Raw genomic sequence first — 17,096 nt, 5'->3', positions numbered from 1 at the left:
TTTGTAACCTCTTTTTACCCTAATCATAATTTTTATTGCCTTGTTATTGCTATCCACATGATACAGCTCTCACATTAGATTAGAAACTCTTGGAGGGCAGAAATGTCCCTGACCAATGTTTGCTGATTGAGAAAACAAATGTTTGTTCTTCAGCATAGGCTTTGAACAATGTCTATGTGAAACATTGTTAAAATAATTACATTATTAGGACAGTTGATGAAATTTGAATTAGGTCTATAGGTTAGATCGTAGTTTAGCATCAGTGTTAAATTTCCTCAGACAGTTGGGTTACACATAGGTGAATGTTCTCCTTTTTAGAAAATGTAAGTTGAAGTATTTGCATATGTACAAATTACTCTCAAATGGTTAAAAACTGTGTATATATATTGCCTATATATGTGTATGTAGATAGAGAGTGATAAAGTAAATGTGGCAGAGTGTTAGCAACTAGTGAGTCTGGGTGAAGGGCACTCTTTGTTCTATTTTTGTAGCTTTCAAATATATTTGAAATTATTTTAAAATAAAAAGTTAACAAAATGAAATAATTAAATTTTATATGCCATCAAATCAAAGATAATCACAGAAGACTAGGAATAAAGGAACATGTATTTGTAGATGAAAAATTAACTTATGGAAAAGTCTAGAATCCATTCATTTAATATTTTACAAATGACATTGCACAGAGCACGTGATGAACTCTCCAAGTTGTGAAGCAGATCAACTCTTCTGGATAGTCAGATGTTAAATGGTTAAGGATAAATGGCAGGATAATTTGGGACAGTGCTTTGTGTGGAAAAGCAGCAGATGCACCTTAAAACACAGGTATTGTGAGGTCATGCCTCTAGGGATGCAATAAGTCAAAGTGCAGTTAGAAGTTGATGGGCTCTTGCCAGGAGTTCTAATGTAGAGAAAAGATTTCAGAAGCATTGCAGGTGGTTTCTTTTGTGTACAACTGATACTGAAGATGCTAACTAAATGGCGGGCATTTTTGAGAGCTATTTTGGAAGTCAAAATATTTTTGGTATAGACATATTGAAATATAGGCATATTGGATATCTATTGCCATGTAACAAATTACCTCAAAACTTAGTGTCTTAAAACAACAAACATTTATTATCTCACAGTTTATGTGGGTGAGGAATTTGGGAGAAGCTTAGTTGGTGGGTCTGGCTCAGGGTCTCATGAGGTTGTAGCTGGTATTTCAGCAGGGACTACAGTCTTCTGAAGGTTTGACAGGAGCTGGAGGATCCACTCACATGGCTGTTGGCAGGAGGCCTCAGTTCCTCACTATGTCCATCTCTCTATAGGGCTGCTTGAGTGTCTTAATGACATGGCAGCTGGCTTCCTGCAGAATGGTGATCCAAAAAGCAAGATGGAAACTGCAACGCCTTTGATGACCTAGGTTTGGAAGTTATACTCTGTCAGTTTTGCAATATCCTATTGGTTACATAAGTCTATTCATTGTGAGAAGGGTTTACACAAGACAGAATTCATTGGAGGCCATCCGGGAGGCTGGCTACAACAATAGGGTATAATTAGTGCTGCCAAATCATAGCTGTTGAAAAAGGGAAAGAAGGAGTGTATCTTATAAAAGGGATAAAGGGCTTTTTTGTTGTTGTTGTTGGATGGGCCAAAAAAATTAGAGATCTTCATGTTGGGAAGAATAGGTAGGAATATTACTGAGGAATATTAAATTGTGAGAGTTTAGGAAAATAAATGTAATTTTATTTACTGAATTCTGGAATGAGAAGTAGTGTTCGAAATTTTGAAGTATGAAGTCTTTTTCTAATAAAGAAGAGATGTATTGTTTTCCCAGTAGGAGATAAAAAATAGACTGAATCAAGAAAATATAACTGGGATTGAGAATGGTTTAAACCCAAAACAGCTCTCCCAGATATCAACCCTATTTTCTAGTATGTCTCCCAATCCTGCCAATTCTTTCTTTCATTGCTCTCTCACATACTTCCCATTCCTGAGGCTACCACCCTGGGACAGGCAATCCCACGTCACACCTGAAGACACTAACCTCCACTCACTTTCTTTGCCACCAGGAGGCAATCCGTTGGTTGGATTTTGAACACCTACTCTGTGTTAATCTTCAAAACACTTCTTTCGGGCCTCCCTGGTGGCGCAGTGGTTGAGAGTCCGCCTGCCGATGCAGGGGATACGGGTTCGTGCCCCGGTCTGGGGGGATCCCATGTGCCGCGGAGCGGCTGGGCCCGTGAGCCGTGGCCGCTGGGCCTGCGCGTCCGGAGCCTGTGCTCCGCAACGGGAGAGGCCACAACAGTGAGAGGCCCGCATACCGCAAAAAAACAAACAAACAAAAAAAACACTTCTTTCATCAATAATGCACCCTGCTCATAGACTTAAGTGTATTCCACTGCAGACAGAATAAAACCATCTGAACTCCTTAGCCTGGGGCTCCAGACCCTTCATCAAGAAGCTCTACCTTCCTTTCTAGCACTGCTTCTCAAGATTCCTTACAAGACCTTCTGCTCTCCACTCTCAAAGCTTGACTCACACTTTTCTCTCTGCCTTGTGGCTCCTCCCCATTGTATTCATTTACCCAAAGGCTTTCTTTAATCCTGATGTGATGCTGAGGGCAGATCGCAGATGTTGCAGTCATCAGCCAGCCATGTTCGAATCACTGCTCTGTTTTAATTGATTTCAGGTGAAACATTTAATCTCAGCCAATGAGATGATGCATGTGAGGTATGAGGTACGAGGTAGTCACTCAGTGATTTCTAGTTTTTCTCCTTTTGGAAACTTTCTTTTCAAGTTTGACCTCTTTCATGAGCCTTCACTGCTCACATCGATTTTTCTATCTTCTTAAAACTCTGGCAATTCTTTCTACATTGACTCATTTGACAAATAATTATATTTTATTTATAATCTTCCTCCCTAGTAGATTTTGAACTATTGAAGATAGAGACCACGCTTTATAAGTCATAATACTCCCCACAGTTGCTTGCACTTAGATCCTTAGTGAGTACTGTTTGTGGACTTTTTTCCATATGTTGTAGGAGATGGATTTACAGGGATGTTGTAGAGTACTTTGCAAAGTTGATGATGAGTGGGTGACCATGGCCTCCCCAAAACTCTCCCTTAATGCCACCTAGATTACACCTGTGGGGCGGCTGGTTAAGTAAGTGAGGCTGTACCTCTATGTTACCCCAGCAGCTCTTTCAATCTTAATCCTTAATTGTGGCTGCATCCTGCTGCGTTGGGATGGCCAACGGTTGTGGCTGTTCTCTGTGTGGTGTGAGCCCCTCAGGGTATCTCAGTGCCTGGCAGCCTCAGGGGTTTGCCCAGTTTTTGCTTGATGTGAAGTGCTCAGTGAATGCCAGAACTGATACTAAACACCCACTTCATGCTAATGTGTTGTGTTTTTTTTTTTTGGTTGTTTATAAAATAGGATTTGAGAATATTTTTCTTTTTTTAAATGTTAATAGCCACACTCATTTAACTTTTATTATTAGAAGCTTCCAAGGAATGCTGGGGGGCTGCCATTACAACATGATTTAGTTTGACTTAGAATCATGTCTTGGTTGTGGTATTTGATGTTAGCAAAATGATGTGAGGATCCCCAAATGAAAACAGATAGCATTGTACTGCTTCCAATGTGTAGTTATGCTTGAGTAAATTAATACACTATTAGAATAACTAGCTTTGGGTGGTGAAAATAGAAATCAGGACAGTGCCTCAGGGATTCCTTTTATCGGTGAAGTAGTATTTCCATGTAAGTCCTCGTCTGAGGTTGTTCTTGGGGCAACCAGCAAGCGTTACTCTTTTGACTTCTTGACTACCCTGAAGCTGGACTTTTGATACTCTGTTCACAGGTTCAGAGCTCCAGGAAGCATACAGCACATCTGGGCAGCCTTTCTGAGTGATTCAAGGCAAAGCTAGTACATCCTTTACAGATAATGTGATAGAGTGATCAGTAGACTAGGTGACTCTTGGTATCCAGGGGGGAAATTGTGAGAATGTGGCTGTTCTTAATCAATAAACCACTTTCATTGAGAGAATTGTGAGAGGATTTTAGAGTAGTGAGCTTGAAAAATCAGTTGGTAACGGCATCCAAGTTATTTCTATGTGTGCACTTAATGATTCTAGTAAGGAAATAGATTTTAGAGCCAGAAAGAATTGTCTGGAATCATTTATCCTTCTGTTGTTGCAAAAATAAATTAGCAAGTCAACGCCCCATTATTTATTTCTCCCTAACATACTGATAAAGAAACTACTCCCTGTCATCACAACTCGGACTCATCCATTGTAAGGATTTTATTCAACCTGACTGTTTACTGAGGTTTTTGTAGTAGAATAAGCAAAGCCTGCCTTCCCAGTAGGCAGTAAGAGTTAACTCTGCCTGCTGTGTTTCCTCTTTCTAATAGGAGCACTTCAGCAATGCTAATCAGTTCTACTGATTTTCTGTTTTGATTTTTCCATAATAATTAAGTGAATGATATGGAATGCAATCAAGTTTGGCACTAGGGGGTTCATGCAAATGTCTCTTTATTTTTTTACATTTAAAATTTTCTTAAACGTAACCACGAGGCAAATTATTTGAAGGCAAAGACTGGGTGGGTAGGGGTAGCTCAATATCCAATTTAGAGTTTTGAATATTTTCAAAATGTCTGTTTCAAGGAAGCATATCAGCACTGTGTTGCCTTTTTTTTTCAGTTGAAATAATGCTATTTTTTAAAGATTGTATTTTGTTTTCGTTTGCGCTCTAAGATTATAGTGTCAGACAAGATGGCACAGCTTAAAAGAGAAATGAGGAAGAAAAATGTTTATTGAAGTTTTTTCCTTCAGGGGAAGACATAAAGGAAAAAAGGTACGCACACTTACTCATCAAAACCTATAGAAGAAAACAAATCAAAAAGGGAAAAGATATATGAAATGCCTTACCCACTTGTTTTGATTGCCTATCAGTGACAAGTCAAACAAAAGGAAGGACCACCCATGTTTCTGAATATAGGGAAATGTTGCATTTCTATACTCCTTTACAGCTCATTGACACATTTGTGAAATGTCTTCTCCCCCTACCATGTATCAATATAACATATGAATTATTTCCTCAAATGATTTTAATCAGTTCATGTGAGTTTGCACAATCCTTTCTTCTTGATTTAGCAATTCTTTTTGCTTTGAACATTTTATACTTTAATGTAGATTATTCTAGAACTCAGTTAATTTTCTGATTTTGATTTGGAAAGTGCTTTGGGAGTAAGAGACCGAGTGACATATATACAAATTTAAATATACTGATATTTTTCCTTCCAAGAATGCCACCGGCAACTTTGCAGTGCAGTTTGATTTTTCTGCATGCTGAATTTCAGAAGCAATAAGGAGGTGACCAAATTCTGCTTTTTCTTTTTTTTCTGCCATCCCCTTAGTGAGGTTAAACCCTTCACGGGGTCATGCATCAAGTGCAAAACAAAAAGAGATACCAAATTAACGCTAAAAATTTTACATTAAAAGAGAACACAGGGACTTCCCTGGTGGCTCAGTAGTTAAGAATCCGCCTGCCAATTCATGGGACACAGGTTCGAGCCCTGGTCCGGGAAGATCCCACATGCTGCGGAGAAACTAATCCCGTGAGCCGCAACTACTGAGCCTGTGTGCTGCAACTACTGAAGCCCACGAGCCTAGAGCCTGTGTTCCGCAACAAGCAAAGCCACCGCAGTGAGAAGCCCGTGCACCACAATGAAGAGTAGCCCCCACTGGCCACAACCAGAGAAAGCCCATGGGCAGCAACGAAGACCCAACGCAGCCAAAAATAAAATAAATAAATAAATAAATAAATTCATTAAAAAAAAAGAGAGAGAGAGCGAACACAGCCTCTTCCTTTTTCTTGGCAGTTTGATTCGTTGCTTCCAGCAATTTCCAACTTTACAGACTAAACATTTCTAATTGGGAAATGGATGGTTTTAGTCTGAGTTGGTGACTCAGGATATAAACTTTCCAATTTAGGGTAATTGTTTGTGAGTAGTTGGCAGATTACTGCTGACCAGCTCTTGTTTTGTCTTTAGGAAAGAATGAAAGTTAAGATACATATTTCACACTTCACTGAAACAGAATACTTACCTGACATAGATAAGGCAACGAGACAGAGAGATATTTGCCATGCTTATTTGTTACAACCAAAATATAAAAGGTTTACTTTTTTTGATGGATGAGGAAAACATCACAGTATATTACATGTCCTTAACTGTGAAACGGGGATGATAAAAATACCTACGTAAGTTACTGTGCAGATTAGATAGGTAATTCACGTAAAAGGTTCAGTGCTGTGCCTGGCACAGAGTAATAGGTCAGGAAATGTTAGCTGTTATTTATCATCATCATCATCATCATTACTTTGTATTTATTTCTGTTAAGTAGCATAGCTTCCTTAATTATATAATGTTAAGCTTCAGATTTTACAACTTCATGATGGTTAGCCTGTGAGAAACATCAGTAATTTGAATTAATTTATAATCAATATTTTGGCTACTCATTTATGCTTAATATGTTGGAATTATTTCATGATGATTGAAATCTCTCAAAGATTTCACTACCTCTCATAGTGGCTTACACTATCTTTTAATTATCCTACAAATCCATGACGTTTATTCCTTATTCCAAATCAAACATTTTCTTTTGTTTTAGCCTTTGTGGATTTAAAGATAGGTAACTTGTCATAATATACTTAATATACTTGTGCTTATAACAATCTTGATTTTAAAGAACTTAATACTTCCTCATTTAATCTATTGTCTGGAATCTGAAGGATAAACTATTTCCTAAGGTTAGGTGTTTGCCCATATTGTTGTTTATTATTTGTTTGTTTTAAGATAAACTTACCTTTTAAAACCACAAGATTATTATTCAATGAATTTGGTTCCCAGACACTAAAAACTGGTAACCTCATGGTGTGGAAAATTAGTACAACTTTTCAAAATGCCAGCTCTCACCTAGAAAATAACTGCTTAGTCCCATAATCTGACCAGTTGTTACTAGTTTCACCAGTTTACCTACAGGCAGGCTAATGCTTGTTCTCTTTTCTTTTCTTTTTTTTTTTTGGCCTCGTGGCATGTGGGATCTTAGTTTCCTGATCAGGGATTGAACCTGCGCCCCTTGCATTGGAAGCGATGAGTCTTAACCACTGGACCGCTAGAGAAATCCTGGATCAGCTATATCTATGTCCATTTTTATAATGATTATATAAAATCATTTTATATAGTGTGACAAACTTTTCCTCCTCACTAAGGGCAAGTTCCCTACACCCCTGCCCTCCCCTGCTTCCCAGGAGGAGGGCTTCTGTGCTTCCATCTCCATGAGGGGCTCACCCTCCACCCAAGGGGCCGTATCAGGCATCCCTCCTCACCCTTACTCCCACATCACTCACCAAGTCCTGTCTATTTCGCCTCCTGAAAAACTCCCAGAGTCACCCAGTTCCCTGCAACCCCAGTGTTACTTCCTTATTTCACTCGCAGTGGTGTCTCACCTGACCTCCCTCTAATAGTCTCCTCCTGCAGGTCCCTCACCCCCTGAAGCCAGTGATCTTTCGAATGTCACCCTGTAGCCTTTCCTAGCTCTCTGTAATCCTCGGATGAGGTTCACATACTTTGCAATGTCTTATAAAACCAATGGTGATACGCCCCATATCTTTCTCAGGCTGAGCTAGTTTGAGCTCCCTAAGTGTGCCTGACCTTCCCTCACCTCCGTTCCTTCTGCCTGGAACATTCTCCTCCCTCTTCTTCTGTCTCCTTTGCAGGCCTAACTCTTCTGAAGATATGTTGCTAATTGTTTTTCCTTTTTGGTCTTTCTTCCTCTCAATAGTAATTCCAGGTTCATTTTTTCTAACACTGACTGCCAAACACCTTTACACTTTTTTCTATACACCTATGTAGAAACCTCTATAAAACAGCTGGTTTTGTCTCTGTTCAGCAGATGGGGAGACAGAAGCACTAAATATAAGAAATGTAAATCATGGTTATTAAATTATAAAGATCTTGATGGGCAGGGACAGGAACTAGATGTGTGTTTTATGTCCAGTGTTTGCATGGTGCCTAGGATAGAGTGGGCATTCAGTGTACGTTGAATGAATTATTGAATGACACTCAGTTTAAGCCTGAGGTGCCTCTCTCTTGAGTCAATGGAGCCTCTGTTTCATTATTTATCCTCTAAGACAAATGAGGCCAGATTCCTCTGTGTGCCCTCTTCTTACAGAAGGGAAATATGCCTGGTGAGAGAATCTGGAAGACTGTGTTGCTCTGAGCTGTTTGGGTAGATTCCTTTAGTGTTAGCTGCCATGGATGAGAAGGTCTCTTGTTATGGTGGCAGTTAATGATGATTTGCACTTTTTAGTAATTTACAAAATGGCGGCCATCCTGACAACATAAGAAATATCTCTCTTTCCTGGACCATGAAAGCTGGTGACCCATCTTAAATCCAAGACTCGTTATGCATGTTTCAGCTCTAGTAACAACTGGTACTGAATAGTTGATGTACTCAGAAGAATTCTGTTTGGGTCACTTTAATGCATCTTTAATTTGGATTTTTTTTCTTGTAGGTTGTTCTTCAGAAACAATGGTTATTTCTTTGAACTCATGCCTGGGCTTTATCTGTATACTGTTATGCCACTGGATCAGGACAGCATCATCTCTGAACCTTGAAGACCCTAATGTGTGTAGCCACTGGGAAAGGTAATGGTTTTGAAAGTAGTCTGAGAAATAATTTCTGATAGATTCCTTTATAAACTCTCATTATCAGTACCATATATAAAATTAGAATCTGAGATTATAAAATTACTTATATGTAAAAAATCATTAGTTATATGTAATAATCAGATAGTATAATTCACCTTGGTCTTAGAGAATATATATTATATGAAGAAAACTTGATATACTGATTCTAACACAGGTGCAGTTGTGAGACCAAGGAAAACATTAATAGATCGATTAAAACGACCTCCCTAAGGTCTTCTCCCTGCTCTGTATCTATTTGCAATAATTTGGTGGAACTGGACTTATGCATGGGAACCAATGAGGGAGCAGTGGAAGACAGTGTGGAATAATATCCTAGAGTGTTGAAATGAATGGCATAAAAAATTGTGCAGTAGGTGGCCTGAAAGGGAGACATGATTTCTGGAGGAACTGGCAAGGCTGCATGGAAGTATTGTCCCCTGAGATGTCTTTGAAGACCTGAATAAGACGAGTAGATGGCAGTGATTGGGTGGGGTTCTAGGATGGAAGGTAGTTTGAAACCAGTGCCATGCAGACCACTAAGGGCTGTGCCCAGTAAAACTAGAGTCAGTACAGGATTGAGGAGGGCAAGATTGAATAGATTATATGAAAGCAGATGATGTAGTATCCAGATCTAGGTGATTTGCAGTAGGAAATACAGAGGAAGTACAAAATAATAGGTCATCTTATAGTCCCTTTTGGAACACAGAAACAGCACAAACCATTTAGTGGTACTGCAGTGCAGTCAAATGCAGTTTACTGTGCTCTCATGTGCTACTTGCATTCCTAGGAAAGTGTGTATCTTTATCTGAAATTAACATTGCACTTGCAAGTTGTTCAAGCAAATAGAAGGTGTCAAGTACTAGAGATTAATACATATTTGTAATAGCTGTAAGTTCAATGACATCAAACTCTTGGTCTCTTTTTCCTGTCACCCTCAGCATCATGATGAGTACACCACAGAGTAAACATTCTAATCGCTGTGTGACCCACTGGTGGGAGGCACAAAGCTCAGAGTCTTTCAAGCACAGCAGCTGTATTATTCTAGGGGCCCACTGGTTCCTCACTCATAGCGTTATTTTTCGGTGAGGGCTCGTCCCCATCTCCATTGGCAGTATTACATTCAGGGTAACAAAAACATATTTTCCCGATCGATCAATAGAGTTATGTAGCCTTATGAAACTTTAAGCTGTAGAGGAAATATGTATGTGTAATAAAGTTCTATATATTTGTGCTATTAACTATGTTATATAGAATTTAAGGGAAGGGACCTCCTACTAATTATCTTTATAATTTTCACAGAACCACTCATAAAACATTTCACCAACAAAGTACATAATAAATATGATTAAAGTAATAAAAATGAATTGATGAATACATGAATAAGAATATATCAAATTTAGAAGAGGGAGAGTCCATTGGTGGTTGAACTTCTTCGAGGATGATAGCTTTGGAATGGGAGGAAAAATCAAATTTGTTAGGTACTGTGAGATAAGAATCAAGAGATCTTGGTAATACATTAACTATGGATGTGAAAGAGGCAGAAAAGGCTGAGATTTAGAACCTGCTGTGAAAGAGTGGAGGTGTCACTGCACATATGGAAAAATAAAAAGAAGACAGCTGATTTGACAGGGAAGAGATTATTGTGGTTTTATCATGTTGTATTGATATGATCAGTTTGAAATATGGGCCTGGATGAATGTTTAACTTTTCATTTAAACAAAACATTAAAAAGATATTTCCCCCAGGTTTTTTTTTTTTTTTTTTTTTTTTTTTTACTGGCTGTGTTCAGTCTTCGTTGCTACACACGGGCTTTCTCTAGTTGCAGCGAGCAGGGGTTACTCTTCGTTGCGGTGTGAGGGCTTCTCATTGCTGTGGCTTCTCTTGTTGCTGAGCACAGGCTCTAGGCGTACAGGTTTCAGTAGTTGTGGCTTGAGGGCTCTAGAACGCAGGCTCATTACTTGTGGCGCATGGGCTTAGTTGCTCCACGGCATGTGGGATCTTCCCAGACCAGGGCTCGAACCCGTGTCCCCTGCATTGGCAGGTGGATTCTTAACCACTGAGCCACCAGGGAAGCTCTTTCCCCCCCCGCCCGGCTCCAGTTTGTTTTGACATTGTCCTATCTTATAATCGTCATGGACAAAAAGGCCTTATGAAATATAAGAAAGAGTATCGGCTTAGCCCTGTTTTTTTCACTTAAGAAGTCCAGTGATCTTGGATGAGTCTCTTAACAACATCCAATTCAAAAATTTACTGTGAAACTTGCATCAAATAATGTATGAAAGATGTTTTGTGAAATAAAAAGTGCTGGATGAATGTAAAAAAAAAAAAAAGAAAAGAGAAATATGGGCCTGAAAGTGTTTGGGAATATAGATTTGGGAGTCTCCAGAATGATGAGAGAACAGATGAGCTCTCCAAGGGAAAGGCTACAAAGAGAAAAGAATCCAAGACTTCAAGTAATCCAGCACCCACTCAAATGTACACATTTTGTCCTGATTTCTTGCTCAATATTTAACCATACTTACCAACACATAATTGCATTGTTCTGTTCACCATTTTAAATTCCCAATGTCTAAAACACTGCCTTGCATATGGCATGTGCTCAGTGAATAATTGTTGAGGAGTAAACTCACCTTCTGGTAGGAAAGGAAATGACTAAATATGGACATCAGTAGTGGGGGTGGGGAGGGGGGAGTGATAGAGAAGGGGCACATTAATCTCTAAACCTAATATAATTCCACTGTTGTACAGGTGATTAGAGTAACCGCTAAAATACTCACTAATGGGGAAGAAATTCAGTGTGGGAAAATAGGAAAATGATGGAGATTTTTTTCCTGTCTATATTTTTCCTATAAATTGCTAAAAAGAAAAATTGACAGCTACAATTTTCTTATTGATAAATTTTCTGTTATAAGGCTAGATAATGATTCTTTGAAGAAAAGTTAAAAAAAAGTGGAATTGTTTTTGCAAGAATGGAGAAAAGGAGTGTAAATTAAAATGATCAAATAAAGGTGCAGCTGACAAGTTCTCCTGTATTTTCAAAAACTGAAATGAGCTTGAATTGAAACAGGGAGAGGAAGATTAGCTTCAAGGACAAAATTCCTGGTAGTAGGGCCAAGTAGTGCTCATTGTAGCTTTTCCTTACACTAAAACCCACCTGTCACCAATGGTTCTGAGCCATGGAATCACCTGCAGCCTTGCTTCTCAGAGTGTGGTCTGTGGAGCTGCAGCGGCAGGAACCTTAGCTGGGAGCTTGTTGGAAATGCAGACTCTCAGTTCCCTCCCCAGACCTACTGAATCATTTATTTTCAAATAAAAGTGTGCCTCATTTTAATGCAGCATTTGTGATTCTTAGAAGCTATACATGAAAGGAAATGAAAGAAAATTAAATCATTTAAAATACACAAGGTATGCTTGTTATTAAAGGGATTCTGCACAGCATCCTTTTGGAAAATGAATAACTCCATGAATCATCTGTTCCTTCTCCCCATCTCCTTTCCCTGTTGTGTGAGTTTAAGTATTTCCATATAATGGGGTTTCTTCTAAAGAAGGCACAAATGAAGAGAAGCCTTTCTCTGCCCAACCCCTTGGGAGTGGGACACAGGAGTCGTAATAATTGAAGCTGCATTCCTGAAGCGAGCAGAGATAAGAAATGATAATTATTACCATATTTGATTAAAGTAAGAAGGTAATTTAGGCAGATGAAATGTAATTAACCACTTCGGAATGTGTCCAGGTGATGATGGCTTTCCCCCCCTGTTCTTTGACCTTAAATTAAATCTTGCTGGGGTTCCTCCCTGGACAATACTTAATAGTTTAAAATCACAGTGATGACATGTTTTCAGTGTGTTTGAGAAGATTAAACAAACAAGCAGGAGATAAAGGGTTCTGCATCTTGATGCTGAAAATAGTGTGGAATTGGGACCAGATTCCTTTTATACCACAGTTTGCCACTCACTGTCTGCTTTAGAAGCTTTCAATATTCTACAACATCTGAGAGGGGACAGAGGTAGAGGATGCTGTCTGGGGGTCTTGGTGTTAGTACCGGCTCTAGACTGACCACTAGCACTGGGAGCTTGGTGTGGCTTATTTGTGATGAAAATGGGATTGGACTAGACAATCGAGAAGGTTGCTTCCCATTCTGTGACTTTAAGAGCAGCTGCAGATGAACAGGGAGGTGTGGACTATCAAGAGGTACTAATTAAGTTCAAACAGCAGCAGCACTAAGGACCAGAGGAAGTCATCCAGTTCTCAGAGACATTTCGCTTCATGATGCGGGCACACAGCTTCCAGAAAGCGGCCCCTTGAAAAGTGACAACTTAATTGTCTAATGTTAGGTGGGTATTGAGCAAATTAGGTGTAGTCGTGAGTATTTGGTAGTCATAATTTGAAGACTATTTACTAACATGGAAAAATGCTTATGATAGTCTTAAGTTTAAAAACTAGGTTTAAAATTATGTGTATAGCATGAGTATGAAAATATAAAAACAGAAAGACAAAATTATAACTAAAAACTAAAAACCCTAGGGATGGTAAAAGAAATATAGCAAAATGCTATGTGTGGTTAGGTAAGAGTTATACAGTTCTCTCCCTCTCTTCTTAAAGGTTTGTTTTCCACATTTTCTAGTGTGATTATAATATCATTAAAAATGAAAAGTAAAAAAGAGAGATTGTTTAGAAAAGAAAAAGAATGTATGAAAAAGAACAGAAAAGAAATTTGGGTTGAAAAGGCTTAGAACCCTTCTCCTGTAAACTTAAGTGGAAGCCTCAGTAGCTGATCAATGTGAAAAGTAATTTATATTTGGTCTGTTCTTCATTGAGTTTGAGACTGAATAATTCTAATGAGAAGTGTCAAGACTGAAGAGAAATGTTCAACCATAGTGAATTTTACACTTAGATTTTCCCCAAACTCTATATATTTCTCTATTAAGGTAAGAGCAGGTTATTTTTAGCATTTACGTGCTGGCCTCTCTTGAGAGCCTTTTGAGGGCAGGAATTGCGTAGAATTTATTCAATAAACATTTGTTCAATTGGAATCCTTAATGGTTTGATTATCCTTTTATAGAGAAGAGCTTTTTTATATCCTAAAAGCAGAGAAGCATCCTGCAAATTAAGCTTTTGGTGAGCAGCAAATGTCCAGAAGAGGAAACTCATGTACTTTTAACATTTTCACTTATTGAAGAAATCTTCCAGGCTGCTAGAAATTAGTGAAAACACTTTTCACGTTTGCTTGTGGAGTCAGCTCCCCCATCACATCCAATGGCGTGTGTTTGGCCAGGGTCCCTTAGTTGATTATCACTTTTGCTCTCCAAGGCATTCAGATCTTAACACTTAACATGGCCTGTGAAATTTCGTGGGAATACTGCATCAGGCCTAGTTCTAACAAACCAATTTAGTTCAGCTAAATTAGTACTATAGAGCCTGGTAGATTACATTTTTTCACCCAAGCAGCATAAATTTAGGGTGGTTTCTTTTTCATTCCCATAGCACATGTGGAAAGTTGTTTTGCTCATGGGAATGTAGGGCTACCTAGATGGCACTTCCACACACAGAGGGCATTCATTGGCTTTGCTCTCCACTAGAAATGGAATGGAGAAATAATGCTGCAGGCCTTTACAAGCTGCTGGATAGGGAGGGAAAAGAATTGGCGAGGAAGTCTTAGAAATTGCAATAACCTGAACCTCAGGATACTGCTAGGGGTCTGAAGAAAATCTGAATAGCTTCATGTGATATTTCATTCCAAGAACATTTATATTTTAATGCAGGCCTATCGCTTTACCCCAAAGGAGTTATATCAGAGATGTAGGCAATGGCATACTCGACACTCGTCTGAACCTGTTCCTGCAGGTGTTGTCTGCTGGAATAGAAGGAAGTAGTCATCTGAAATGTATGTTAGAAATGCAGAATGCCAAGTAAGAAGGGATCTCCAAGAACATCTCTGAACCCCTGGTTTTATGATGTGATTGTCAAAACCCAGGGAAGTGAGGTTACCTGCTGAAGGTCAGCCAGGTGCTCAGTGTCAGATCAGGATGATAACCCTGCCTTCTTCTAATCCAGTGATCTTTTCACTAGGACTTATTGCATCTGCCTCAGGCTTGTGGAGGATCCCTAAATTTACCTAGAAATCAAGTTGCAATGTCCCAAAGAATCAAGTACAAACAGTATGAATAGTATGATTAATTCATGGATGTCTCATAATGACTGAGAGAGACCACTTGGAGAAAGAAATTGGTCTGTTTGTGAGGCCAGTACTGCTTAGCTTTTCAAATTAGAAGCTTCTGCTCTCTATCTAACCTGAATTCTTCAGGCTGAAATTTTAACCTCATTCCTTCTGTACCTTCTGTAGTTGACAGTTCCTATTAATGAACTTGGGTTATTGATCTACACCAAGTGAGTCCATGATTGAGACCCATTTTGTTGTTGTCGTTGTTGTTAGCATGAATTAAAGAATTTAGTGAAAATCTTTAAGGGACTGTTAAAGAAAATAGGATGAATTGTTTTGAAAAGAAGATTCTCCAGATTTTCCTGTAGGCAAGAAATCCGAGCGCTTGAGCATGTAATAGACTGCTTTGAAATGAAGAAATATAGGATTGAACATTGAATAGTCTTTATATTTCATGGGTGTTTTTCAGCCACATTCTTAGGCCCATAGGAGTGCATGATTTTACTCTAACAAGCAGCTGTTAGTGAAAATATGTTGGAAAACAGACTGTTTAATTAGCAGCAGGTTGTTCGTATGATTATTTCAGGCTAACTCTCTCAGCCATATGTTTAGAATTGGGTTTAAAGACTTCTTTGTAGCTTCTATGTAGAGGTTGTATATAGTCTTCCATTGCCTAAGAAGTAGGGCAGGCACAAGAAAGAAAATTATTACAAGTTCCAACTAGAGAAATGTAGTCTTTCTGATTTTCCAAAATCAGTAGCAAAATGTACTTGGATTGTCTTTTTGCTGATTACCCTTATTATTTGCATGAGGCCTAGATTGAAAGCAATTTGTGAAAGGTCTTGATATCCCTAGACCCTGGGGGAGGGGATGGAATTAAATACAGAAAAATATGTGGTGATACGTTTTTAAATTTAGGAATATCAGAGTTTTGGGTGAATAGTAAATGAGATTTTTTGAACTGCATAGCATGAACTCTTGTCTTTAAAATATATTATTAATATTGGATCTTTTAGGGTTCTAGCACAAATAGAAACCTGAAAAAACCTGAAGATTCTCTGTTAAATGTCAGTGTGGAGTTGCAAGTGGAGATAATTTAGCCAATCACTGTTTTTTGGTACACAGCCTATCAGTAATGTAAGAAAGAGAAATACTGACTACTTCTCTTTCCTCTTCTTTTCAGCTACTCCGTGACTGTGCAAGAGTCATACCCACATCCCTTTGATCAAATTTACTACACTAGCTGCACTGACATTCTGAACTGGTTTAAATGCACGCGGCACAGGTAATGGAAGCTCAGATGTATTTCTGTGTTTGGTAAACTGGGAAGGAGTCTGATATATCTCGAGATAAGTGAAGTAGGGAAGTCATGAAACTCGATTCCTTGAAATAAAGTGTAGGTTGGCTCAAATGGACAATCAGTATATTCTTAGCAAATTAGTGAGTTAGCATAATATTGGTCAAAACATATATCCCATGTTCCTTCTTAATTATTTCGGAGTACTTCGCTTTTTATACTTTTATTATATTTAATTGCTTTTTGTATTAAAATATAAAGTCTTGGTTTCTAATCAAATTGCAGGTCCAATAAAGTAACAATGTGATTTTTCCCCTTTCTATAGAATCAGTTATCGGACAGCCTATCGACATGGAGAAAAAACTATGTATAGGCGCAAATCCCAGTGTTGTCCTGGATTTTATGAGAGCAGGGAAATGTGTGTCCGTAAGTAAGACTTGCATCCTTTGGAGGTTCATTTATTTTTTGCAGTGTTGGTTTGCATTTAAGGGAGGCTGAAATGCAAAAGGCCTGGGGAGATGGGGCATCTTGGATCATTCCCTTTCATTCACTGCTGCTTTCTTGGCCTGTGTAAGGAGGGAAGCATTAACTGTGCCCCTCTGTCCTATGAAAAATCTCCAAATGAATGTCACTTGAGAAAGCAGATGTTGTAGAAAGATGATTCAAGGCTGGTTGCTGCGATGTTCATTACAGTCCTTCAATAAATGTCTGTTTGGAAATTGGTCAGGGAGTCATTGAACTTAGGTCACAGAAGAGAACAGAGATATAACCTTCCTGCAGCAGCTCAACAGAGTCCCAAGTCAACTTCTGAGAGGCCAGCATGTTCTTCTCTGATACATAGAATGATACGCTTATTAAAAGTAAAGGAGCTTTTGCAATACAAAATGACTGTAAGTCTGGGTTACAA

At 38.7% G+C, this 17,096-nt stretch overlaps 1 protein-coding gene across 1 annotated transcript in view; it reads left to right on the top strand.

The window, feature by feature from the left end:
• The first annotated feature begins 8,568 nt into the window (after positions 1-8,568).
• Positions 8,569-17,096, top strand: part of MEGF10 (multiple EGF like domains 10) — a 122,212-nt gene continuing 113,684 nt past the window's right edge. Inside the window, exons 1-3 of the mRNA XM_082620437.1 lie at positions 8,569-8,690; positions 16,076-16,177; positions 16,515-16,615. Coding sequence (XP_082476563.1) covers positions 8,575-8,690; positions 16,076-16,177; positions 16,515-16,615 — 319 coding nt within the window. The 5' untranslated portion in view covers positions 8,569-8,574. The remainder of the gene's footprint in view (positions 8,691-16,075; positions 16,178-16,514; positions 16,616-17,096) is intronic.

Source organism: Mesoplodon mirus (assembly GCF_964341445.2).
Source record: "Mesoplodon mirus genome assembly, chromosome: 5".
NCBI classification, from domain to species: Eukaryota; Metazoa; Chordata; class Mammalia; order Artiodactyla; family Ziphiidae; genus Mesoplodon; species Mesoplodon mirus.
Note: the sequence above shows the minus strand (reverse complement) of the source record. Positions and strands in the feature narration are given on the sequence as shown.